At 43.1% G+C, this 25,410-nt stretch overlaps 1 protein-coding gene across 1 annotated transcript in view; it reads left to right on the top strand.

Moving 5' to 3' along the window:
- TRPC4 (transient receptor potential cation channel subfamily C member 4) overlaps positions 1 to 18,973 on the top strand; it is a 251,856-nt gene extending 232,883 nt beyond the window's left edge. Inside the window, exons 9-10 of the mRNA XM_029285122.1 lie at positions 11,151 to 11,240; positions 18,248 to 18,973. Of these exons, the coding sequence (XP_029140955.1) occupies positions 11,151 to 11,240; positions 18,248 to 18,952 (795 nt within the window). The 3' untranslated portion in view covers positions 18,953 to 18,973. The remainder of the gene's footprint in view (positions 1 to 11,150; positions 11,241 to 18,247) is intronic.
- The last annotated feature ends 6,437 nt before the right edge of the window (positions 18,974 to 25,410 follow it).

The raw sequence follows: 25,410 nt of genomic DNA, 5'->3' as shown, positions 1-25,410 counted from the left end.
CACAGCAGAAAAGGAGGCGTGCCAGAGATTAAGCTGAGTCACTGGACTGTGGATTGAATTTCAAACTGTGTGTATTATTTTTTGTTTCTGTGTTCTCTGAGTAAAAGTCCTTGGCAGGCAGCTACGGAGCTGCTGCCAAGTTTCTTATCTGTGGCGTGGAGTGTGGAGAAGTTATTTAACCCTTGGCTGGCTGTTTGGGTGTGTGTGTCAGACGGGGACAGAACAGCCACCCTATCTGGGTGTAATCTATCCAACTTGGTAATAAGGCGGCGACCCCAGTGGAGCTCAGCTGGGTTCTTGCCCGTTGACGTGCATGGTGTTGTGCAGTGGCAGAGGAGAAAGTCTGCCAACCTGTGATGCCAGTTTACCTTGGTTATTCTCTTCAAGGCTTCTTTTGTGGTGCAAACCATGTGTTCCGCTTGACCATTTGAGGCCGGGTGAAATGGTGCTGAAGTAGCATGCCTAATCATATTTGCCCTTAAAAATGACTGGAACTCCGATGAAGTAAACTGAGGTCTGTTATTGGAGACGATGACATCTGGGAGCCCATGAGAGGAGAAAATGCCCCTCAGAACCTGGACGGTTCTGGTGGTCATCATAGTGGACACTGGAACGACTTCCAGCCACTTAGAGTGACCTAGAGTGACTGTCCACAACAATGAGGAAGGGGCTGGCGTAGTCGATATGAATCCTCGACCAAGGAGCATGTGTGGTCTCCCATCTATGTACGGGAGCCTGTGGCATTTCTGGCCGGGACTGCTGGCAAATGTGGCACCCTTGGACCTGGGCCTCGATCTCTTTATCGAGCCCAGGCCACCAAAGGTAGCTGCGTGCAAGCGCCTTCATCCAGACTATTCCCGGATGTCCCTCATGCAGAGAAACAAGGATTCTAGTCCTCAGTGAGGTCAGGATTATTACCCTGCTTCCCCACAGTATACGACCCTTAAAGGTGGATAACTCATGCTTCCTTTTCCAGAAACACTGGAAGTCAGTGCCAGGACACTTGTCAGGCCATCCTGTGAGCACCCAATTCAACACGCATGTTAGCGTCAGTAGCTGGAGGGGAGACTCCGGCAAATCCTGGATAGACAGGATGTGGTTGGCCAGTGCAGGATCTGGCTCTACCTGCTTTAGAGGCAACCTACTAAGGCCGTCTGCGTGGCCCATTTCTCGACCCAGTTTGTGAACCAGGCAGTAGTCATATGCAGAAAGAAATATTGACCATCTCAACATTCTAGGAGAGATGATTTGGGGTGTCTGTTTGTTCATCATGAACAACCCCAGAAGTGGCTTGTGATCAGTGAAGACCATGAAATGGCGGCCATACAAAAAGTCTTGAAACTTCTTGATGCCAGCCACAATGGCCAATGCCTCCCTGTCTGCACATAATTGCACTCAGCAGCAGAAAGAGTCCTGGAGTAATAGGCTATAGGGACTTGTGTCCCATCAGCCTTGAGGTGGCTTAAGACAGCCCCGATCCCGTAAGGGGATGCATTGCAAAGGGCCCTCGAAATCCCTAAACTGCACCCCAAATGTGGCTTCCCCCTTGACATGCACTCGGGAATTCTGGAAGTCGGTCAAAACGAGATTCGACGGCCTGAGCTTAACTCGTTGGCCGCTTCTGCAGCAAATCTGTTCTTTGGGAAATTATGGACAAAGCTGAACCCGTGTCCAGCTCCATGTCTGAGGGGACCCCCTGCAGTTTGACTTCAAGAAGAAGCTTTTTCTTCAAAGGCACCAGTTCTAAATACGCTCCTTCTTGACACGCAAAAACCCACTCTGTTTTGGCTGGGAACCCCAATACCTTTCCGAGGCAACTCTTCCGATGGACGGTCTTTCTTGCGACCCAAACAGACGGCGGTGATGTGACCTTGCCGGCCACACACCTGACAAGTGGCGGAACGAAAATGACAGTCGGTACATTTGTGGTGGCCTCCACACCCGAAACACCGAGAGAAGGGAACTGTCTTGTCAAAGCTTTTGTCTGCTTGCCTTTGAGGTATTCGTTCTGGAGGCTGTTGCAACCGATCGACCTCATTGTCCAACTTGGAGTCTTCAACCTTCTCGGCTTCCTCTTGATGGACCGTGTCCGAGCAAGGAGGGCTCTTGGAGAGCCGCAAGGCCTTAACAACTCTACCTGCTGTTTTTTCAGCCATTATCTCCCTCAGCGCATCTTGGAAGGAGACGGTTTCTTTAGCAAAAAGCTTTTGCTGAAGTTCTCTGCTCCTCAGACCACAGACTAACCGGTCTCGTAGCTGCTCTTCCAGGTCCTTAAATTCTCAAGGCCTTGCAGCTTGTCACAGAGCAGCGATGAAATCAGCAGCGGACTCTCCAGGATGCTGGTCCTGCTGTTCAAAAGCATGTCGCCAAGCTATGACCGACAGCTTCGGCTCAAAATGTTCTTTGAGCATTCTTTTCAACGCATAAGCAATGGACTCCAAGAGTGGTGGAACAACCAGGTTTTCTGCAATATCAAAAGTTTCTTGACTGCAAACGCACAACAGTGTTGTGGCCTTTAGTCCGTCATCCCGAACCTGGTTGACTCTTAGGTAATTCTCCACCCTAGCAATGTAGGAGCTCCATCATTCTGGATGTTTAACGTCAAATTCAGAAAGACGACCAATCTTCGCCATGGTGGATCTTTGGCGGCCTTTTCAATGCCTCGTGCTGCGCAGGCTTTTGAAGGGGTTCTAGGACGATTCCTTGTGGCACTCTCCTCCAGCATTTTTGTGCTGGCAGGCAGAGCGAAGGAGGTTGGAACGGTGTACTTCTCAGCGCTTCAAGACTTTGCGTGGTGAGTCAGCCCTTGAAGTTTCGGCTGCACGATCCCACCTTCGTCGCCAATGTTCTGTTTCTTGCATTGGTAGGCATTGAAAAGGCAGGACTCACAAACAGGTACTTCTTTATTCGCAGCTAAACAGAACTCAGAACAAAATGGCTCTGTTACTTTTTTATACATTTGCCCTGGGGTATTGCCAGCCAATGAATGCAATGTATTTTCCTGCTCAATTGCATCCCAGCCAGCCCTTGCAGATAGCAAGTCTAGCCCAGCAGGCTACATGGTCTGCTAATGGTCTCAATGCAGCTCCCTGCACCTGTTCTCAATTAAGCTCAGTACATAACACACACCACTGTGGAAGACAGCAAGATCGGGGAAGCAATCTTTTTTTGTTGCATGCATACACACATACACCACTGGGGAAGGCAACAGGATCATGGAGGTGATCCTTTTCTGGTCACACTCATACACACATACATGATTTTGTTTTAATGCCTAGGATTCTGTGTTGATGCCTGGCAATTACCAGGGAAAATAGAAGTATTTTTCTTTTTTCGTTTTTTACAAAGATGCAAAGAACACCTATGATTTGCCCACTAAAAGATTGAATATGCAAGCTGGCTGCAATACAGCTTTCATACAAAAATAAAAATCTTATTTCAGCCTTGCTAGTGATGAAATGCAACTAGAAAAGTTCACACTGCATTTTTTGCTGTTCCTCAGAACTCTGTTTGATCCATGTCTCTTGCTCACTGCTGCTTTTTTATATAGCCAACTGTGTGTGTGTGTGTGTGTGTGTGTGTGTGTGTGTGTGTGTGTGTGTGTGTGTGTCGGTGCCTGCCACCGCAGCTGCCTCCCCCAGCACCTTCACAGAGGCCACCATCCTGGACCAAGCATCCCAAAAAGGATTGCTTCCCTGATTATACTGCCTTCCCCAGTGAAGTGTGTCTTTCTGTATCTGTCTGTCTCTGTCTCTGTCTCTGTCTCTGTCTCTGTCTCTGTCTCTGTCTCTGTCTGTGTGTGTGTGTGTGTGTGTGTGTGTGTGTGTGTGTATGCCATTTCCTGCCACTGCAGCCTCCCCCAGCGCTTGCACAGAGGCCTTGATCCTGGGCCCAGCATCCCGTTGCTGCTGCAGCCCCACCTGCCACCACAACCAGCAAGTTCCTCCATTGCTCAGCAGAGGCCCATCCTTTGGAACCCAGATTGGCTGCTGAGAGGCATGGCTCCTTGTCTCTTGGGGCAAATTGCCCGAGTACAATTATCCCACTGTAAATCATCTGTGATGTGGGGACAGAGGTGGAAGGCTTGGGGTCCACTGATGGAGAAGCACCAGCACAGGGCCAGTCAAGTTTGAATGCCAATTCTCAATCAGCTGTGGCTGGAGGGCTGGGGTGAAGGGGACATGATTATGTGGTGGAGGCGAATTGTCCCATTCTGTTTCCCAGTAATGAACCAATTGTTTCCTTGACCTTTTTCTTCTGTTTTCCATGTTGAAAGAAACTTTTTTTAAATTAGTTTTGACATTTGTTGCAAATGTTAATTCATTCCGAGTCTTAGCTTTCCCAGCTTCATCTTTGCAGATTTGGCTATTTGTTATTAATTGGAAATAAAAATTAAAAGATATTTATGGAAAAAACATTTAAAAAAAAGATAATGCGCTTTTTAATGGTATTTGAAAACAGGCTTAAAAATGTTTTCATCAGTGGGATGCCACTGATCACTTTTAACATCTTTAAGGTGTTCTTTTCATTGAAAGTGGTCAGTAGCATTATAAGGACCCACCTCAGCTAACCACCCAAGAAAGCAGAACTCTTGAAACAAGCTTTTTCTCAAAAGGAAACTTTTATTAGGGGTGACAGTAGGGACATCAAGGCGAGATCTGGGGGAAATCCCACTTAAACCATGTAATTAAACCAGCAATATTCCTCCTCCCACCAAAGTCATAATGTACATTTGAATTCCAGCCAATCCACAGGTGGCACCATGAGCAGGTAACTGGTACAGTTGGTGCGCATCTCAAGGTCTTCTCCAGCTTTTGTTTCTCTGTAACCGTCTTCCTGATAAGGAAGACACACTCCTTTCTCAAGTGGATAAAGGTGGAAGAAGGAAAGCAGAAAGCGAAAGCCAAAGCAAATACCCCCCCTCCCCCCAGCTAAATGGCAGGCCCCAAAGAAAAGCAAAAGAATACTGTATATATATGGAAGGGAGACAAGAAGGATTTGGGGACCTGACAGGCATCTACTGATGGAAACATTTTTAAGCCTATTTTCAAATATGCCCATATTTGTCTAATTTGTTCTAACAAACTAGCTGGAAATGTTTCAGGTCCCTTATTCTTTAGTAAATGATAGCATGAAATTCCATTTTGGCCTTTCCCACAAGCCTAACAGCATGAAGCTTAAGTATAAGATAGTCACTAAATGCTATGATGTGTTTAAATAGTAATAGCAAAATATCACAAAATTAATATTTTAAAATTAAATTAACATTTGCACACTGTATTTGTAGTATAACAATCAAGTAGAGTCAAGAAGATGAGAGGAAGATGAGAGGAGAACAGAGTTTGATAAGAAAAGAAAAAGTAGAATTGGACAGGGGGAGTAGCTTGCAGTCAGAATTTGAAAAGATATTACTGCAGTTGTTAAACAGACAAGCAGACAAACTGGACACACCACAGATGAGGACAAAAGAGAGGCTGAATTCTGGTAAGAGAACAAAAAATGAAAGGTCTCACTTCTGAAATTGAACATTTGTAACATGTTAAAGAGGACTGAAAGACTTGCAACTTGAAAGTGCTGGGCAGCTTGAGAATGCTGAAAGCTCCAAATAATTTTAAAAGCCTAATATTTTAAGGTGTGCAATTTGTCAAGGGCAGGAGAGTCTATCTTTTATATAAAATAGACCACATTATTTTAGAGATTGAAAAATGCTTATATGTTCCAGGATTAGTTCCATAGTAGTTTCACTGATTAGTGATAGGATAAGAAAAGTAACTTAAGAAGAAGGTTATTTCCCTACACAAGCAAACATGAGCTCATGAAGCTAGACACACCTCATGTTTCAGGAAAAGGATAGACAAATAAAATCCATTTACAACACATACAGAAAACACATGCAAGAGTGAAACTTTTCCAGCAAATGAACTTAAAACATTCCCTCCTGATAACTTTTGGCTGTTCTTAAAAGTACAGAGAGAGAAAGGGGAAAAAAAACCCAACATCTTCACCCTGTTTGTTGGTCAGACAAACAGAGTGAGGGTTATTTTCCTTTTGGTGGCTTATTTTAAGTAGAATTTCTAGCAGAATTTTAAATTCTTTTCTCTTTAGATTAGAGACAATTAACAGTCACATTTACTTGAATACAAAGACATTGACACACATACACACACAAAGACAAGGAAAAGAGAACAGAAAAGGGAAACAGAATTCTTAGTTTTACACATCCTGGTCATTCCCACCATAAATCTCAGTTAACTCAAATTAGGGAAGGCACAATTCTTAAACATAACATGTGGTTGCATAGAAAGAGAGAGAGAGAGAAAATCACTATTTCTATATTTTAATTTCCCTTTAAGTACCTTTATTTAGCCAAATTGGTTTCCCAGCAAAGCCCTGAGCAAAGTCCAATTTTTTACACAAATCTTTCACCTTTTTCTTTTTATACCTGCCTGGACAGGCAATTGCCTCCTGTCCCAGGCATCAAGCAAGTCTTCCAATGGGGAGCCTACCATGGCCCTCGAGCTAGAGCTTCCCATGTTTCCCTATTCTGATGTAGGGATTCACTTTGTCTCCACCAGGCTCTGGCGAATTTTGGGCTTCCTAGTGAAGCCCCTCACCCCATCTACAGTTTTCAGACCAAAAAGGGTCTGGGAGGACTCTGCTTCCCTTTAAAGAGTATGGACCCCTCCTCCAAGGGAACTCTGCCATCAATTTTCAGACCAAAAAGGAGCCTGGGAGGGCTCCAGCTGCTCCCCGCAGTGAGTATGGGCACCTCCTTCCTTGGCCTTTTCCTTTTCCCGCCTGCAGTTTTTGGACACACTAAAGTCCAGGAGGACCTCCGCTTGCTTCCCAGAGGTATGGACCCCTCCTTTTTTAGGGCTTTTCTTACAGGGCCTTATCAGCTGGTTGCCCAAATCCTATTCTCTCATTCATTTTTCCATTCCATCTCACACAGCCTCTCCCTTTTCCCTAACAAAAGGAACTGTGCTCTGGCCAAACCCCCATGCTTTCCAGGGTCTGACACTTAAACAGATCCTTTCTGCGGTTAGGAAAAGCCAGAGGGAGCAAAATCCAATTGTGATTGGGAAAAGGGTCTTCTCACTCTCACACACAGACATACACACATTTCCTTTGCTCCCCTGAGCTTTAAAAGTTAAAAATTAGAGGTACCCACCTTCTTTCCATAGCAGTCCTTGAGTTCAAGCTCAAAACTCCCTTTTACTACCCTTGCTCCACATGGCCATAGTCTGGGAAACCCATCCACAGACACAAGGACTCTGCTGCTGACAAGATGGGTCTTACTAGTCTCAGTCCATTGGAGAGGTTAGCTTGTAGTCCCATCTGGGGTGCCACATTGTTGAAGGAAAAGTCTTCTTCAGTCCAAGCCGGGAATAAACAACATGGTGACTGCTTTAGAAAGAAGGTTGTAGTTTATTGAAGAGGAGAGCCAGACAGAAAGATGGCTCTGCAAGAAAAGAGAACACATGTAGTAGGGAGTGGATTTTTATACCTTCTTGAGCTTTTGTTTGGAGTTGTTCCTGTGGCATGAACTTTGACCTGAGTCTGAGTGTGCCTTTCTGGTATTCCGATGGTGGTGGGTTAATCCTATTATGTCCCAAAGGTCATATCCTGCTTCTCTGGGGCCATGGCTGATTACTGTTGGATTTTTGGTGTGAGGGATTGTTGACTCTAGGGATCTTTCTTCCTAATCCCAGTTTCCTGGCTCCAATCTTTCTGACAAGATTATCACATCTGCATTTCTGCAGACCTGGTTTCTGCAGAGAATGGGGGGGGTTGGTTTCTGCCTTTAAAATTTTGGGGGGAAATATATTCTGCCTTTTTAATATTTCCCAAAATATTTCTTTCTCTGGATTGTTCCCACAACAGTATAAAGTAAAACGAGATCTTATCAACATATCACATCAAAACTAATAAGACGGAATATTAATTTTAGGTGGTTGATGCCAAAAGGGATCCTGGTGACTTGGCAAGAAAAAAGGCAAAGGCTGGATATGATAAATAAAGCAGAAGAATTCTCTCAGCAATATCTAGGTAGCAAAGATCAATTAGAAGAAAGAGAACTAAGAGAAGAAGAGATTACAGAGAGATACAGTAGAAAGGCACGAGAAATACAAAGCAAAGAACCGGAAACTAGGAGAAAGGAACAAATGAATGATGGCAACAACGACGAAAGTAGACATAAAGAATTTAAAGAAGATAGATCGACGAGAACGACCAGATCAAAATATAGGCAGTAATGTGGAAGAACTAACAGTATTATCATTAAATGTAAATGGCTTAAATTCCCCAGCCAAGAGAAATAAAATTTTGAATAGGCTCAGTAAGAAAAAATTAGATATAATAATTTTACAAGAAACTCACATAAAGAATCAGCACCAAGACCTATTAAATCATCCCAAGCTAGGAATTAAATTTGTATCTCTCTCACAGCAGAAAAAAGGAGGAATAGTGATAAATTTCAATGAAAGAATCCCGGCAAAACAAATGTACCAGGACAATGAAGGTAGAATCTTGATAATTGAAATCTCCTTGAATAAGAAAAAAGTCGCCCTAATAGGAATTTATGCTCCCAATGAGAAACAAAGACAGTTCTACAAGAAATTACATTATTGGTGATTTTGAATATGAAAATATTTGTTTAATTGGTGACTTTAATGCAATCGTAGATAGAGAATTAGACTATAAAAGCGAGAATGTAAGAAAAGGGACTAGAAGAATACTACCTGATACTTTTTTCAAAATGGCAGAGGAACAATATCCAGGATAGCTGGAGGGAGGGAAACTCAAATGTAAAACAATTTACATATTATTCAGGGCGCCACCAATCATGGTCTAGAATCGATATGGCCTGGACAACGAAAGAATTAAATTCAGATGTAGATGAGGTAATGATAGATATTAATACTTGGGCAGACCACAATCCTATTATAATGAAATGGAAAGGTCAGAAGGCAACTAGGAGATGGACCTTAAAAAAAGCAATTTTTAATCAAAAAGAATTTAAGCAAAAAATGGAAGAACAAATGCAGATATTTTTCCAGACAAATAAGAAAGAGGAGACCAATACCCAAAATCTATGGGATACAGCCAAGGCAGTCATGAGAGGAACAGCAATTGCGACTATTAAAATGAATGTGCTACCCAAACTACTTTTCCTATTCCAATGTATACCGATTAATTTAGGCAAAAATTTCTTTGAAAATTTAAACAAAATTATATCCAAATTTATTTGGCAAGGGAGGAAACTGAGAATTAAATTTAAGTTATTGCAGGATGCAAAAGAAAGAGGAGGATTCGGTCTCCCAAATTGGGAAAAATATTACCAGGCAGCAACACTTGCTTGGTTAAAGGAATGGATACATTTAAGGAATAGGAGATTGCTAAAAGGTCATGACATGCAGACAGGGTGGCATGCAATACTATGGGATGGGAAATACAAAGCACACCAGTATTTCCAGAAACATAATATTAGACGAGCACTACTAGATGTGTGGATTAAAATTTAAAAAATCTAATTACATGAAAATACCCAATTGGATTTCAACACTGGAGATTTTTTTGCACCCAAAATTTATGAACCAGGGAAAGGTAATTACATATAAAAACATTCTAGATGAGACCGGAGAATTGAAAACAAGAGGGAACTATTAGAAGATGGCATAAAGTTGGAATGGTGGGCATACTTGCAAATACAAGCACGATATAGAAAAGATAAAAAAGAACCTGGGATTAAACTAGAATATACAGAACTAGACAAAATTCTGCTAGGAACTGACGACAAAATGATAAAAAAAAATACCAATATTTATTAGAACAAAGTATGCCAGCAGAACAGATGAAAGATACAATGTTAATTTGGAATAAAAACTTTGGCTATAATATCGAGTTAGATTATTGGCAACTACTGTGGGACAGGAATAGGAGATTAACATTAGCTACTACTTACAAAGAAAACTTATACAAGATGTTTTACAGGTGGCACCTCCCCCCTATAAGGCTAGCAAAAATAGACAAAAAATCTTCACCATTATTTTGGAAATGTAGGAAAATAACAGGGACTTACTATCATATGTGGTGGGAATGCTCAGAAGCTCGAAAATTTTGGCACCTGATAAAGAATTGGTTAGAAGAGATACTATCATTAAAAATTGAAGCAAAACCAGAACTCTTTTTATTAGGGATCACCATGGATAAATTCAGCAAAGGAGCTTTATATTTAATTCTGCACATTTTAACCGCAGCAAGATTAACATATGCTCAAAATTGGAAAAGAAACCACCCCCTGAAGAAGAAATACTAAACAAAATTCTATCCTGTGCGGAAATGGACAGACTGACATTAGAACTCAAAAATAAAACAGAAACAGAGTACTTTGAAATTTGGAATAAAGTGTATAATTGGTTGGATTTTAAGAGGTACGCTGGGACAAAGGCTGATGATTAAGTAGATAACCTAGAAATTCTTATTTTAATATTTGTTATATCAGATAGAACCAAAAGTTATTTAACTAGGATGTACTTTATTGAAAGAATGCGCACTGTGTAACAATATAATAATTTAATGTAAAGTAATATTAATAGTATCATTTAAACAGGGAAGTTGTATCATGTCCAATGTGTCTTTTTTGTCTTTAATTGTATTATGTTTAATGTGTCTTTTGTGTTTTTTAATTATATATTCAATAAAATTTTGTATAAAAAAACAGTATAAAGTAAAACAAAGGACTTGAAAAATCTTTCATACACATGTATTTCTCAAGTACATATTGTCACTGCTTTATGAATATAACATAAACCACAACCTTGTATGACTAAAATTAAAATAATAAGGAGAGACAGCAATTTATCTATTATTCACTATGATAAGGCAGATTGGGGAGTACTTTGTCTTTTAATTTCTACAAGAGCATTTTCAGCACATGGTAATAAATATTGCAGTCAGTTCTACCTATCATAATTCAGTAGCTATGTCCCAATCTTTAGAACATGGAAGACAGCAAGGAGGCAATAGAAATTCCCTTGCCAGCATGATAAAGATGATACAATTGGCCACAGAAGTTCATCATTTAGACTTTTCAGAACAACTATTTTGCTCATCAGATATTAATCAACAACCTTGTTCTTATATTTCAGGAGGTGATGAGGAATTTGGTTAAGAGATATGTGGCAGCAATGATAAGAAATGCTAAAACTGAAGATGGACTAACAGAAGAGAATTTTAAGGTAACTGCTTTAATAACAATAAATCACAAACTCTACAGTAAAAATATAATATAGTACATCTTTCTGGAAGTTAAAGATGTATATGGGATAAATTTCATTTATTATATCCACTTACAGTATACTAAATCTGGACACTGTTATACAATTCAAGGCACTAATTGAAACCTTACATCAGGGGCAGTGGTGGGTTTCAGCTAGTTCACACCAGTTCAGCAGAACCGGTAGCTAATATTTTGTTGCCCAGGCCCAGAATGGACTTCTGGAAGCGGCATCTACACAGAGAACTGGTTGTTCACATATTTGAATTCCACCACTGATCAGGGGTCTCCAACCTTTTTGGATTGATGGCCCGATGGGAGAGGAAGGGGCAGGCGCCTTATGTGCAAATGCACAAATGTGAATGTGGCCACACATTCATGCGTGTGTAAAAACAGGCTGCGCACCACACAAACGGGGCTGTGAGCATGTGTGCAAGGCTCTCAGCGACAGCGGCGCCTGTGTGAGGCTTGTGGTGCCACTGCCAAGTTCGCAGCAATGCTACCAGTGCGAGGATCGCACCGCAGCCGACAGCAATGCCGCTCTGGCGCAAGGATCGCGCTGCTGCCCCCACATGAGGCTTGCTCCACAGCCCACAACAATGCTGCCCCAATGTGAGGATTGCGCCACCACCTCCGCTTTCAAATAACTGTGTCCAACAAGGCTACTCAAGTTACTGTAAGTATTGCTGCCCAACTAGGCTACTCATTCACACAATCAATACTTACAAACACTCAACAACAGTTGGCCAGGCTGTGTTAGAGTGGGCTGGGAATTAGACTTTAGGGTGTCCCCCACTCCGCATGGAGGTCTCATGCTTCCAAAGTCCATTGCATTTTATTTCTCCTTTTATATCCAACATTTATTCCAAGTCTAAATTCATGACGTGTCAGAAATGTTTCAGATGGTTCGTGTAATTCCTTTCCTTGTTCTATTATTTCTTGAAAAGTGCAGCACATCATATTCCATACACCCACTCCATGTACCAGCCATTATCTGTTGCTGACATACACACACACACACACACACACACACACATACACCCATCCACTCCGTACCTTGTCATGCCATGCATTCCAGCAACATGAGTTTCCTGAAGGGTTCATGAATAGGATAAACATGGCTATTCTTTGGTTCTATTATAGACATGATTTTATATATTTAATAAGTATGTTTTTGTATACTAGAGACTATATTCTATATAGATATATAGATAGATATAGATTGTCAGAACCCTATCCTTCTATGGCATGGGGTTTCTTGTTCTTTTCAGATTCTGCCATTCTCCTGGAAGGGAAGGGGAAGCTTCGGGCTGCTGATATGTATTTCCTTTTGCTCTGTTCCTTGCTCTATCCTCTTTGATGTTTCTCCATTGGGGTGAGAATGGAATGTGCCTCTGGCCATCTGCCTTATCTCCAAGTGCAGAAGAAGTGGCAGAGAGAGACCTAAGAGCCTTGGAAGCAGCGCCTTATCGCCCCATTCCCACAGCATCTTCACACTGCAGATAGGCTTGTTTGAACCATCCAGGGGTCAGATCAGGGGTCTTCAAACTTGGCCCTTTTATGGCTTGTGGACTTCAACTCCCAAAATTCCTCAGCCAGCATGCCTGGATGAGGAATTAAGATAAGATAAGATAAGATAAGATAAGATAAGATAAGATAAGATAAGATAAGATAAGATAAGATAAGATAAGATAAGATAAGATAACCTTTATTGTCATTGTTATACTGTGGGCACAATGGCACACATCAAAAATGAAATTTAGTTGCCCGCTCACAAAGTGAAACACATACATGACACACACCTAAACATACTATGAACAACATATGTATAGACCCACATACCTACATATACGTAGCAAATAAATATTAAATATTGTCCATCTTGAATATATAAAGGAAGGAGGAAACTTGAGAGTTCGCAAGGTTAATGCTGTATGGAATGAAACTCTGGCTGAATCTGGATGTTCTGCTTCGGATACCACGAAGCCTCTTCCCAGAAGGTAACAAGGAAAACAGGTCATGAAGAGGATGTGAAGTGTCCCAGATAATCTTACGGACCCTTCTCAAGCAGCGCTTCTGTGCTATGTCCTGGATGGAAGGGAGGGAACTGCCAATGATCTTTTCGGCCATTCTCACCACTCTCTGCACCACCTTCCTGTCTGAAGCAGTGATGCCTCCAAACCAGATTGTGATGCTGTGGTCAGGACAGGGGAAGATGTGCTTTTCTCATGCGGTGCAGAAAATGCAGGTGCTGCTGTGCCCGCTTCACCAGTTTCTCACTGTTGAGCGACCAAGTCAGCCTACTCGTTAGCTGCACACCCAGAAATTTGATGCTGGTAACCATCTCCACAGGCGAATCATTTATGCACAGAGAAGTGTGGCTGTGCCTGCCTTTTCTGAAATCAACAATGATCTCTTTGGTTTTTCCGGTATTTAAAACTAGGCTGTTTTCCTTACACCAGTTCACCAACCCTTCAACCTCCTTGCGGTAAGCTTCCACCTTGTCATCCTGAATAAGGCCCACTACATCTGCAAACTTCACAATATGGTTGGTGGCAAACTTAGCACAACAGTCATGGGTCAACAGGGTGAACAGCAGCGGACTTAAGACACAGCCCTGAGGAGAACCTGTGCTCAAGAAAATGGTATTAGAGGTATTTGTTCCAACTTGCACATATTGGGGCCTGTTGGTAAGAAAATCAAGAATCCAGTTGCACAAAGGAGTGTTTAAGCCTTCTGGGAGTTGAACTCCATAAGTCATAAAAGGGCCAAGTTTGAAGACCTCGGTCCAGATGGACAGTTGGGGTGAGGTTACTATTGATTCTTTTGACCTATTGATTCATGTGGGAAACCCTCAGATCCTGCCTTCTATTCCTGCTGTCAACATCTCTCAATAAAAGCTCCTTTTGAAATGAGGTTCATTTCAAGAGTTCTGCTTTCTTGGGAGGGCTGATTGAGGCAGGATCTGCAGAGTGGTCAACCCAGAGGGAGAACCCCTACCATGGGGACTGTGCAAAAGATGTTGAACCACAGTGGTGAGAGAGGAGAACACAACCTTTGTGGGGAAGCTCCCCCCATGGCTGGCCTGAGCGGGAGCAGCGCAGATTCCTCCAGCTTTTCCAACAAAGCCATGACCAGAGAGAGTTGGGAGAAGCTAAGGTGGTCGATTGGCATCAGAAGGAAGGAAGAATGGGAGGCAAAAGCCAGGAAGGTGACCCTTAAGTGTAGCAGCCACCAACCAGGGTGGAAGCAAGAGATGGAAAGGTCGCTCAACCTCAGTGAGGACAACGAGAGACCAGCCTGATCCAAAAGCTTTCTCAAGCAAGCCATCAACCTGATGGTGGAAGCTTTCAAGTCCCTTAAAGAGGAAGAGGAAGACCCTTGCCAGGGCTCAATGGTGCCAGGGATGGCAGAGGAGGAATGCCAGGAGGATGAGTTAGCGAACCCGGGTCCTTCTACCAGTGCGACAGAGGCTATGGAGACAATGGCTGCAGCAGCCACCCCACCGCAGGTCACCCTAGTTGGAGGAGATGGGTGCTGAGCCAGACAAAGGAGAATCCACCAGGCCGGCCGACAGGTCCCGCTCTTGGGAGTGAAATATGATGGAGCATCTGAGCAACTGGGGTTTTTCCTAGCCCATGTCCTGAGCTACATGGAGGAATACGGTCGAGACATCCCTAGCGACCACGGATGGGTGAGAGTCATGACCATGGCCCTGGAGGGAGCGGTGGCTTGATGGATAGTGACCTGCATAACGCTGATGCCCCCGAGCTCCAAAACTTCAAGCAAATTCATGGCTTCCCTTAGCTGACAGGAAGGCCAGAGAATGCATTAAAACCATGAAGCAAGATTGTCGCCCGGTGGCTGAGTATACAGAGGAGTTTAGAGACCTGGTGTGCCATCTCAACTGGCCGAAAGACCTAGTGGGTCATTTCAAAGGCAAGCTGAACAATGATGTGTACCATGCATGCATTGCCAGGGGAGACCCGAACTGCCTCAACAATTGGTGTATCCTGGCTGAGGAAGCCGAGATCAACTAAGCCCAAAGCCAGCGATGCCTGGGGCGAACCTAGAGATGCTCACCCCCCCCAGGGGAAAATGAGAGGCGGAGAGACTCCCCACCACAACTCTGTGCTCAACAGTTTGCTTCAAGGAGGGCTGCAGAATGCCGTTCAACATCTCCCAATAAAAGTTCCTTTTGAAATGAGGTTCGTTTCAAGAGTTTTGCTTTCTTGGGAGGACTGATTGAGGCAGGTCTTTACACAGATAGAAAGATTGTTGTTGTTGTTAGTTGCGAAGTCGTGTCTGACCCATCGCGACCCCATGGACAACATTCCTCCAGGCCTTCCTGTCCTCTACCATCTTCTGGAGTCAAGTTAAGCTCACACCTACTGCTTCAGTGACTCCATCCAGCCACCTCATTCTCTGTCATCCTCTTCTTCTATTGCCATCAATCTTTCCCAGCATTAGGCTCTTCTTCAGTGAGTCCTTCCTTCTCATTAGGTGGCCAAAGTACTTGAGTTTCAACTTCAGGATCTGGCCTTCTAAAGAGCAGTCAGGGTTGATCTCCTCTAGGACTGACCGGTTTGATCGCCTTGCAGTCCAGGGGACTTGCAGGAGTCTTCTCCAGCACCATAGTTCAAAGGCCTCAATTCTTTTGCACTCAGCCTTTCTTACGGTCCAACTTTCACAGCCATACATTGCAACTGGGAAACCAATGGCCTTGACTATACATACTTTTGTTGGCAGGGTGATGTCTCTGCTTTTTAGTATGCTGTCTAGATTTGCCATAGCTTTCCTCCCCAGGAGCAAGCATCTTTTAATTTCTTGGCTGCAGTCCCCATCTGTGGTGAACTTGGAGCCCAGGAAGATAAAATCTGTCACGTTGATATTGATATTGATATTGATATTGATATTGATATTGATATTGATATTGATATTGATAGAGCAAGAGAGAGAGATGATAGATAGATAGATAGATAGATAGATAGATAGATAGATAGATAGATAGATAGATAGATAGATAGATAGATAGATAGATAGATAGATAGATAATAATTCATTACATTTGACATGACCAGGTGGGTGTGGATGGGTGACCGTGGAGGAGTGGGCATGGCTGGGTCAACATGGATGACTTGGCACAGATGACTTGACACAACCATATGGGCATGGATGGGTGGGCATGAGCAGGTGGGTGCAGATGGCTGGGCGTAGCCAGATTGACATGAAACAAATCACCCTGGCCAATGGGATATGGGGACAACTCAATGTCCCATCAGCTGCTTGCCTCCCCAAACTACCAGCAGCCAAATACATGCCTCCCAAAGCCCACGCTGGAGCCTGACGGTCAATCCGCCACCTCCCCCAGAGAAACTTCCTTTCAGATCATGGGGGGGGCAGAGTTTGAAAGAGCACAAATCTCCAGCTGCATTAATAGCTCTGCGGTGATGCCAGTGCTCTTGCAACCGTACCTGGGACTCACTCCACTCCACAAATTTCCCATCGCCAGTTGAAGTCCTCCACTTCCTGCCTGGCTTTTTTTCTTCATTGTGGGGTGAGGGATAGCTTTCCGATGGGGCAGTATCTCCCTGGTGTATGACAGGAGTCCTTCTGCCTTCCTGCTTCCCCTTTTCTCCCTCCAACCCTCCTTCCCTTCCTCACAGCTGCTCACTGGCTCACTGGCTGCCAATACACCCAGAATTGCACACCCACAGCTCCTGGTACACCCAGCTTGACAAGGGTCCCTCCCTGAAAACAGTGCCTCTCAGCTCTCCCCTGTGAGTGTGCTGTTCTGGGTGTGCTGGCAGCCAGTAAGCCAGGGAGCAGTTGTGAGGATGTTTCCAAGTAGGATGAAATTCCACAGAAATCAGTGGGTCATGGTGGATTTGAGTTAGGAGGAAATAGAAGGGGTGGGGTCTCTCTCCCCATATCAGAAAACTATTGTTAAGGGGGTTTCTAGCACCAGAATGGGATGACTCACAGCAGCAATGCAAAGTTGTAATTCTCAGAAGGGGGAGGACAGTGGAGCAAACTGAATCTTCTCTTGGCCCTAGGTTGGGGAACGTGTCCATCCCCCCCTTTTTTGCTTAATTCCAAGAAAGGTTATACTGTAAGTGCTCCGGCATCACTGCAGAGCTTTTAATGCAACTGGACATTTGAACTCTTTCAAATTCTCCCCCCCCCCCATGATCTGAAAGGAAGTTTTTCTGGGGGAGGCAGTGGATTGACCACCGCCAGGTTCCAGCGCAAGCTCCAGGAGGCACACTTGGCTGCCAGCAGTTCAGGGAGGTGAGGAGCTGGTGGGGCATCATCTCCCCACTTCCAGTTGGCCAGGGAGACACGTTCCATGCTGACCTGACCATGCCCAGCTATCTGCAGCCCCCCAGGCATGCCCATCTGCCCACCCTCACCCAGCCATGCCCACCTGGTCACAGAGTCATCCACACTGAGTCATCCATATCAGCCCAGCCGCACTCACTCCTTTGCATCCACCCAGCAACACCCACTCAGTCAAGACCCATCCAAACCCACCTGTTCATGCCCACCCATCCTGACCGCTGAGTGTCATAGACCCCTTTTTTCCTAGTGGTTCCAGCCCATCCAACAAGATCTAATAGGGAAGGTACTCTTTTAGTCCCTCCTTGAAGGATGGCCATCCTCAGGTAGCACAAAACCTTTCTATTGCTGTCTTCCTCCTTAATTTTTATGAGTAATGGTAGTTTTACATGACCATTGGAAGAAAATGGTGTGGATAGGGTTAGGATAAATATTTCTATTGGCACTAGGTGAATTTAAGATTAGAGGTAAGCTCAACTGAAGCCTATTTATGCCTTTACATAGTACATAGTTCAAAAATAAAATTATTAATTAATAATATTATTAATAAATCTTTAATCAATATTTTAAAATAACTCATTTTCTAATATAGTTTTTTTAAGTTGCATTTATTTTCTTTTACTTCTTCAGGAATTAAAGCAAGATATTTCCAGTTTTCGCTTTGAAGTATTGGGTCTTTTAAAAGGAAACAAACTGACTAATCTACAACACTCTAAAACTAGCACAGAAGGCTCCTCTTCCTTGACAGAATCTGATGAAGAAAGTGAAAGTGGAGGAAATGAAAAAAATATGAAGAAAAACCTCAGTCTTTTCGAAATAACTACAATGATTCATCCAAGAGTAGTGGCAAGAGTCTCTGAAGCACACAACCAAAGCAATGGATCAACAATGAGGTTAACTGAGTCCACAAAGGAAAAACAAAAGAAAGTAAACTTTATAGCTGATGTAAAAAAGTTTAGGTTATTTCATAGACAATCAAATAATTCTACTGAGCACAGTACAAAAAAAATTTATTCAATTTCTGAAGAAATTTCCCATCAAAAAGCAGAACATAAGAAAGTAATTGAAGTAGGAAATAAATCATTGGCTGTGAACTGTGAGCTAAACAAACATGATTTCAGTACAAAGTGCACAGTTCACAATAATAAGCAAGGTAGAAAGAAGACGTTGGACTCCATGCTGAATAAGAAAGCTGCTCCTTTTGACTGGAGGACCACCAAGGGGCAGGCCTCAGATTTCCCCAGAGAAAATGATTTGCTAAACAATGAGCAGGACATCAGCATCATAAAGGAAGAAACAAATATTCAGAGCAGTTATATGACAACAAGGTTGTGATGAAAGCAGGCACAATCTGTAAAAATATGTATAAACCGCAAAACGCTTTGAAGCAGAAATATTTAAAATTAGTTATCAAATACAGCGTTAGAATATTCAAGAACTGTAGGACAAAATATTGTAATATAGTTCTATGATGAAAAATAAACAGAAAAATCTGTTTTGTAATCTGCTTTTGTTTTCACAATTATTTCTACAGATTTTTTTAAACAGAAGTATCTGGTATTCTTCTATTGTTGAAATAAACACAGCAAAGTTTATAGCTATCTTTTTCAATCTGAAGTATAAAAATTTGCTCTGTGATAGTTGATAGTTGAGTCCGCGAGGAGAAGGGCGGGATATAAATCCAAATATAATAATAATAAAAAAAAAAATACCTATAGAAAATATTTTTCTCTGCTTTGTACTAATTCCTCAAACAAAGAAAAAACCCTTCTTTTCTTGCATCTCCAGGCCAGGGAGAATATAATTAAGTGTTCGTGTTTCAAATTCAGTCTCTCTCAAAAGTGAAGCTTGATGCCTGAATTCACTATAATTATAATTGTAATTGTAGTATAATTATAATTAATTATAATGGCTGTAATAATTATTTAATAACCATAATTAATTATATATATATAATAATATAATTATAGCATCATACTTAAGTATAATTACAATATTATAATTTATAATTATAATGTTATATATAAAATTAATTATAGCATAATTATAATATTACAATTACAGCAAATTCAGCCACTAAGCTTCACTTTCGAGAGAGACACAAAATTGAAAAACAAACAATCATGTTCTAGGATTTGCACTTTGTCAGAGAAGTTAGTACACAGCATAACATAATTGCTAGCAGAAAATTATGAATTATAATTATAATATAATAAAATTTTATTTATATCGTAATCATAATTACATAGTGTAACTATATCATAATCATAATTACAATAATAAAATTATAGCAAATTCAGTCACTAAGACAATCATCAAATTTGAAAAATGGAAAATTAATTGTTTTCTCCATGCTCTAGATACACAGGAAAACCAAGTTTTTTCAGGTTTTGCTCTTTGTCTGAGGAGTTAGTACAAGGCACAACATAATTGCTTGCAGACAATTATGAATTATTATAACTAATATAATTTTAATATAATTATAATTATGATATAATTATATCATAATGAATTACAATGTAATTATAATAAATTCAGCTACTAAGCTTCATTTTTGAGGAAGATAATGATGTTCCCCCTGGCCTGGAGACGCAGGAAAACAAGGGTTTTTCAGGATTCACTCTTTGTCTGAAGAGTTAGTACAAATTATAACATAATTGCTAGGAAACAATTATGAATTATAATTATAAAATTATATTTTAATATTATGATTATATCAATTATAATTATATTGTAAGGTTCTCCTCTTAACCTCACAAAGTCCTCTGGTCTACTTAGGAATTTTAAAAAGCCAAAGAAACTCCTGAGCCGAGGTTTCAGCAAGAAAACAACAAAAATTAATGGTAAAAATCCCATCCTGCCAGAAAAGTGAAATTTTCAGACAGAGCTAAAATTTGAAAAACAAACATCTATTCAGCTTCCCCCGTGCTGGGAAACTGAAAAAAAAAACAATAGTTTTCCAGATTTGAGCTTTCCCTGAGGAGTTAGACAAAGGCATATCTTACAATTAATTGGTTAAAAATCCCATTCAGCCAGAAAAGTCGGAGTTCGAGACAGAGCTCAAACTTGAAAAAGAAACATATATTTAGCTTCCCTCATGCTGGGGAAACAGAAAAACTACTTGTTTTCCAGATTTGAGCTTTCCCTGAGGAGTTAGTCGATGTTATATCTCACAACTGGTGATAAAATTCCCATTAAGCCAGAAAAGTCAAATTTTGAGACAGAGCTCCAATTTGAAAATCAAACATATATTCAGCTACCCCCATGCTGGGGAAACTGAAAAAAAAACCCACTGGTTTTCCACATTTGAGCTTTCCCTGACGAGTTAGTCCAAGGCTTTTCTCACAATTGGTGGTAAAAATCCCATTCAGCCAGAAAAGTCGGATTTCGAGACAGAGCTGAAAACTGAAAAACAAACATATATTTAGCTTCGCTCATGCTGGGGAAACAGAAAAACTACTTCTTTTCCAGATTTGAACTTTCCCTGAGGAGTTAGCCCCGGTAGATCTCGCAATTGGTGGCAAGAATCCCATTCTGCCAGAAAAATCGGATTTTGAGACAGAGCTCAAAACTGAAAAACAAACATATATTTAACTTCGCTCATGCTGGGGAAACAGAAAAACTGCTTGTTTTCCAGCTTTCCCTGAGGAGTTAGCCCAAGGCATATCTTGCAATTGGTTAAAATCACATTCTGCCAGAAAAGTAGGATTTTGAGACGGAGCTCTAATTTGGAAAACAATCATATATTCAGCTTCCCCCATGCTGGGGAAACTGAAAAAAAAACACTGGTTTTCCAGATTTGAGCTTTCCCTGACGAATTAGCCCAAGGCTTTTCTCACAATTGGTGGTAAAAATCACATTCTACCAGAAAAGTGAAATTTTGAGAGAGAGCTCAAATTTGAAAAAGAAACATATATTTAGCTTCGCTCATGCTGGGGAAACAGAAAAACTACTTGTTTTCCAGCTTTCCCTGAGGAGTTAGCCCAAGGCATCTCTTGCAATTGATGGTAAAAATCCCATTCAGCCAGAAAAGTCGGATTTCGAGACAGAGCTCAAAACAGAAAAACAAACATATATTTAGCTTCCTGTCAGAACCCATATCTATCTGATTTCATACTTCCCTTGCTCTTCTTCTCTGACCCAAATTCCATTCTCTTCTCTCCCTGGGTTCTGCCATACTCCTAGAGGGGGGGGAAAGGATCATGGGTTTATTGCCTTAGCTTCCTCTATCGCTACAATGTAACACTTTGATTTCCTGCATTCTTTCTCTGTTGCTACAATGTAACACTTCGCTTTCCTGCACTATTTCTCTCTGTACTTTCTAAACTGTCAGCTAGCAAAGGAGAAAGGAATGCAACCTCCAGCAACTGGCTTATCTCTTCGCTCCCAAGAGAAGATGCGAAGAGTCGTCTAAACGTCGCTGCTACGACCAGAGCCAGCCCGATGTTATCTCCCCTTTCCCACGATGGACTTAAGACCTGGGGTTTGGCCAGTTTAAACCGTCCAGATGAACTATGGGGTGGGGTTTGCTTGGGGACACTTTAACATCGATCTGTACAGGAGCCCCTCAGATCCTGTCTAGTATGCCTGCTATCAACTTCTCCTAATAAAAATTCCTTTTGGAACAGCTTGCTTCCATGAGTTCTGCTTTCTTTGGATGAGGTATTGAAGTGGGTCCTGACATTAGACAGGATCTGCAATAGTAGTCAACCCAGAAGGATGGACCTTGCTGGGGGGCTCTGTCGGTGTGGAGAAGGAAGAAGCCACCATGAAGGGGGAACCCTCCCTCGGGTCAGAACCCTGCGAGCTGTCTGGCTCCGAGATGTCCTGCACCTCGGAGGAAGAGATGGTAGAGACACACAGCCATAAGCCTTGCTGGTCCATGGGCGTAGGCAAGAAGGATGAGTGGGAGAAAAAATTGAGAAAGGTGACGCTGAGGCAAGGCAGTCACCAACCGGGATGGAACCAAGAGATGGAGAGATCACTGCACCTCAGCGAAGATGAGGACGATCGCAGGGAGCAGTCGAACTGGATCCTGGAGAAGGCGATCGACCTGATGAAATCAACCCTCACCTCCCTTAAAGATGAAAAGCCTGAACCCCGCAGCCGCACTGTTACCTTGGACTGCAGCAAAGGAGACACAGAGGGGGAGTCTGAAACAAAAGCCCCAGGAACGTCAAGCAGAGAAGCCGAGACCACAGCCATTGCGGTGGCAGCCCCCACTCCACACTGCACAGTAGCTGCTGATTGGGATGGACAACACCATAGACGATGACGTAGACATTGATCCATCCGGAAGTTCCCGCCACTGGATGTGAAGTTTCGGGGAGAGCCGCGGTGCCTGGGGTTCTTCTTAACCCAAGTCCTCAACTACATGGAAAAATACGGCCAAGACATCCTGACCGACAAGGCTCGGATCCACATCATACAGGCGGCCCTCGACGGCATGGCAGCTGACTGGGTGGTGGACCTACCTGACTCCAATGCCCCCGATCTCCAGAACTTCAACCAATTCATGTTCTCCCTTAGACAATGGTTGGAGGACCCATTGGCAGACCGGAAGGCCCGTGAGAAGATTAAGATGGTGAAGCAAGGCAGGCGCCCAGGAGTTCCAAGCCATTGCTAGCAAGCTGAATTGGCCAGAAGACATCCTGCTTAGCCATTTCAAGGATGGGCTGAATTATGACCTCTACAATGCCTGCCTTCCCCAGGGAGACCCACACCGATTGCACATTGTACATCCTGGCAGAGGAAGCCGAGATTGACCTGCTCAAAGACATCACAGAGGGAAGCTGTGGAACCGATCACCCCCTGAGCCATCACGCAAGCCCACGAAGTCTCAGCCCACAGCTAAGAAGACCACCGGCTGCTTCAAGTGTGGGAAAGAGGGACATCACACCGCAGAATGCCGCTCAAGGAACCCCCAGCAGAAGGCCGACCGGACACCCGCCGGGAAGTTGGGAAGGTCACCCACCAAGCCACAAAAAACAACCATAAGAGGCACTGAGGCTGTCGAGTTCCCCTCTCCACCCAACGGGGGAAAGGAACCCCGGCCTACATAGCGGGAGCATCCAACTCGTCAGATGATAACTCCGAAGATGAACCCCTGGTAAGTGGACCCATCACGGCCCTCACCCGGACAGTGACTATCCTAGCCCACTCCATGTCTGAAGTTGTAAAAGTTAAAGCCCTATTAGACTCTGGCTGCACGCGTTGCCTTATTAGCCCAACCTTGTTGGGAACCCTGCGCATTCCGGTGAGGAGGCTGAAGAAACCGATATCCTTCGGTCAATTAGATGGGTCCATAGCAGGGAGAATGCCAGCCACTCTAGCCACACTACCGATCTACCTTACCCTGGGGGATCATGAAAAGACTATAATGTTCATAGTGACCCCAGGCATGGAGTTCCCAATAATACTGGGGTTGGCATGGCTAACGAAATGGAACCGCCGAGTAGACTGGAGGACAGTGGAACTCAGGTTCCCAAAAGGGGATCAAACAGGATCGCCACCCCGGGGAGTTCCCAAGAGTTCCCCTCCAGAAAGAGCAGTGGGGGAGGAAAAAGCATTGCCCAAAATACCTGAGGAGTACAAGGACCTCACTGAGGAGTACAAGGACCTCACTTCAGTGAGGAGTGGGCGGATGAGCTACCCCCCCCAACAGACCCACGGACTGCACAATAGAAATCAAGCCAGGAGCGAAGCTCCCGAAGCCTAGACTGTATTCCATGAGCCCCGAGGAGCTACAAGAGATGAAAAAATTTGTAGATAAGAATTTGGAGAGGGGCTTCATTGAGCCAGCTTCCCCAAAGCAGGTAGTGGCCCCAGTCCTGTTCAAGGAAAAGAAAGATGGCACATTGCGTATGTGTGTGGATTATCATGCCTTGAACGCCATAAGCGAAAGCAACCTGTTCCCTCTCCCCCTCATGAAAGACATGCCGTCCTAACTATCAAAGGGTAAAATCTTCACAAAACTGGACCTAAGGGAAGCCTACTATCGCATTAGAATTAAAGAGGGGGACGAGTGGAAGACCACGTTCAACTGCCCTATGGGATGCTACCAATTTAAGGTTCTGCCATTTGGGCTGAAGGGAGCCCCCGCAGTCTTCATGCAGCTGATCAATGAGGTACTGAGGGAACACCTATACAAAGTGGTCCTCGTCTACCTGGACGACATCCTTATATTTACAGAGACTAAAGAGGAGCACATAAAATTAGTCAGAGCAGTTTTGAAAAAACTGAGAGCAGCCAACCTCGATGTCAATGTTGCTAATATTGGATATTCTTGCTTTGACAAAATATGCAGAACTGTCTGGTATTTTTAGAGTTAACTTAGATGATGCTGGGAGGGGAGGTGAAAGAATGTGTGTAGGGAGTAATTAAGATAAGGAATACGCGGGCTACAGAATGGAAGTGAACCTTTGCCCTTTGGGCTGATTGGAGAACGTGATTTATGACTGCAAAATAGAGGAGGGGAATAGGCTGGAATGTTATGTGCGGGGGAGGGGAATTCAGATCTTGGCATCCCTCCATGCTGTGCCGACACTGTATTTACATGATTAAAGACTTTTTAGGATAAACAATGCCTGGAAGTTCTTTGAAGTATTCCATTAGTCAGAACCATGACATCATGCCAAGATCTTCCTTCTTTTCAAACTACCTGGGGTCCTGAACCCCAGCTGCTGTCTCTAGACTTGAGAGAAGCTGGCAAAGATTCAGGAGGAAATTTCATTATGGAAAAAGAGCACCTGCTTGAAGATGATGACCCGGCAGCTGCTGATACCCCAGAGGGG

Source organism: Protobothrops mucrosquamatus, unplaced genomic scaffold (assembly GCF_001527695.2).
Source record: "Protobothrops mucrosquamatus isolate PMUCROS unplaced genomic scaffold, P.Mucros_1.0 scaffold1314, whole genome shotgun sequence".
Lineage (NCBI taxonomy): Eukaryota > Metazoa > Chordata > Lepidosauria > Squamata > Viperidae > Protobothrops > Protobothrops mucrosquamatus.
This window is presented reverse-complemented; position numbering and strand designations above follow the sequence as displayed.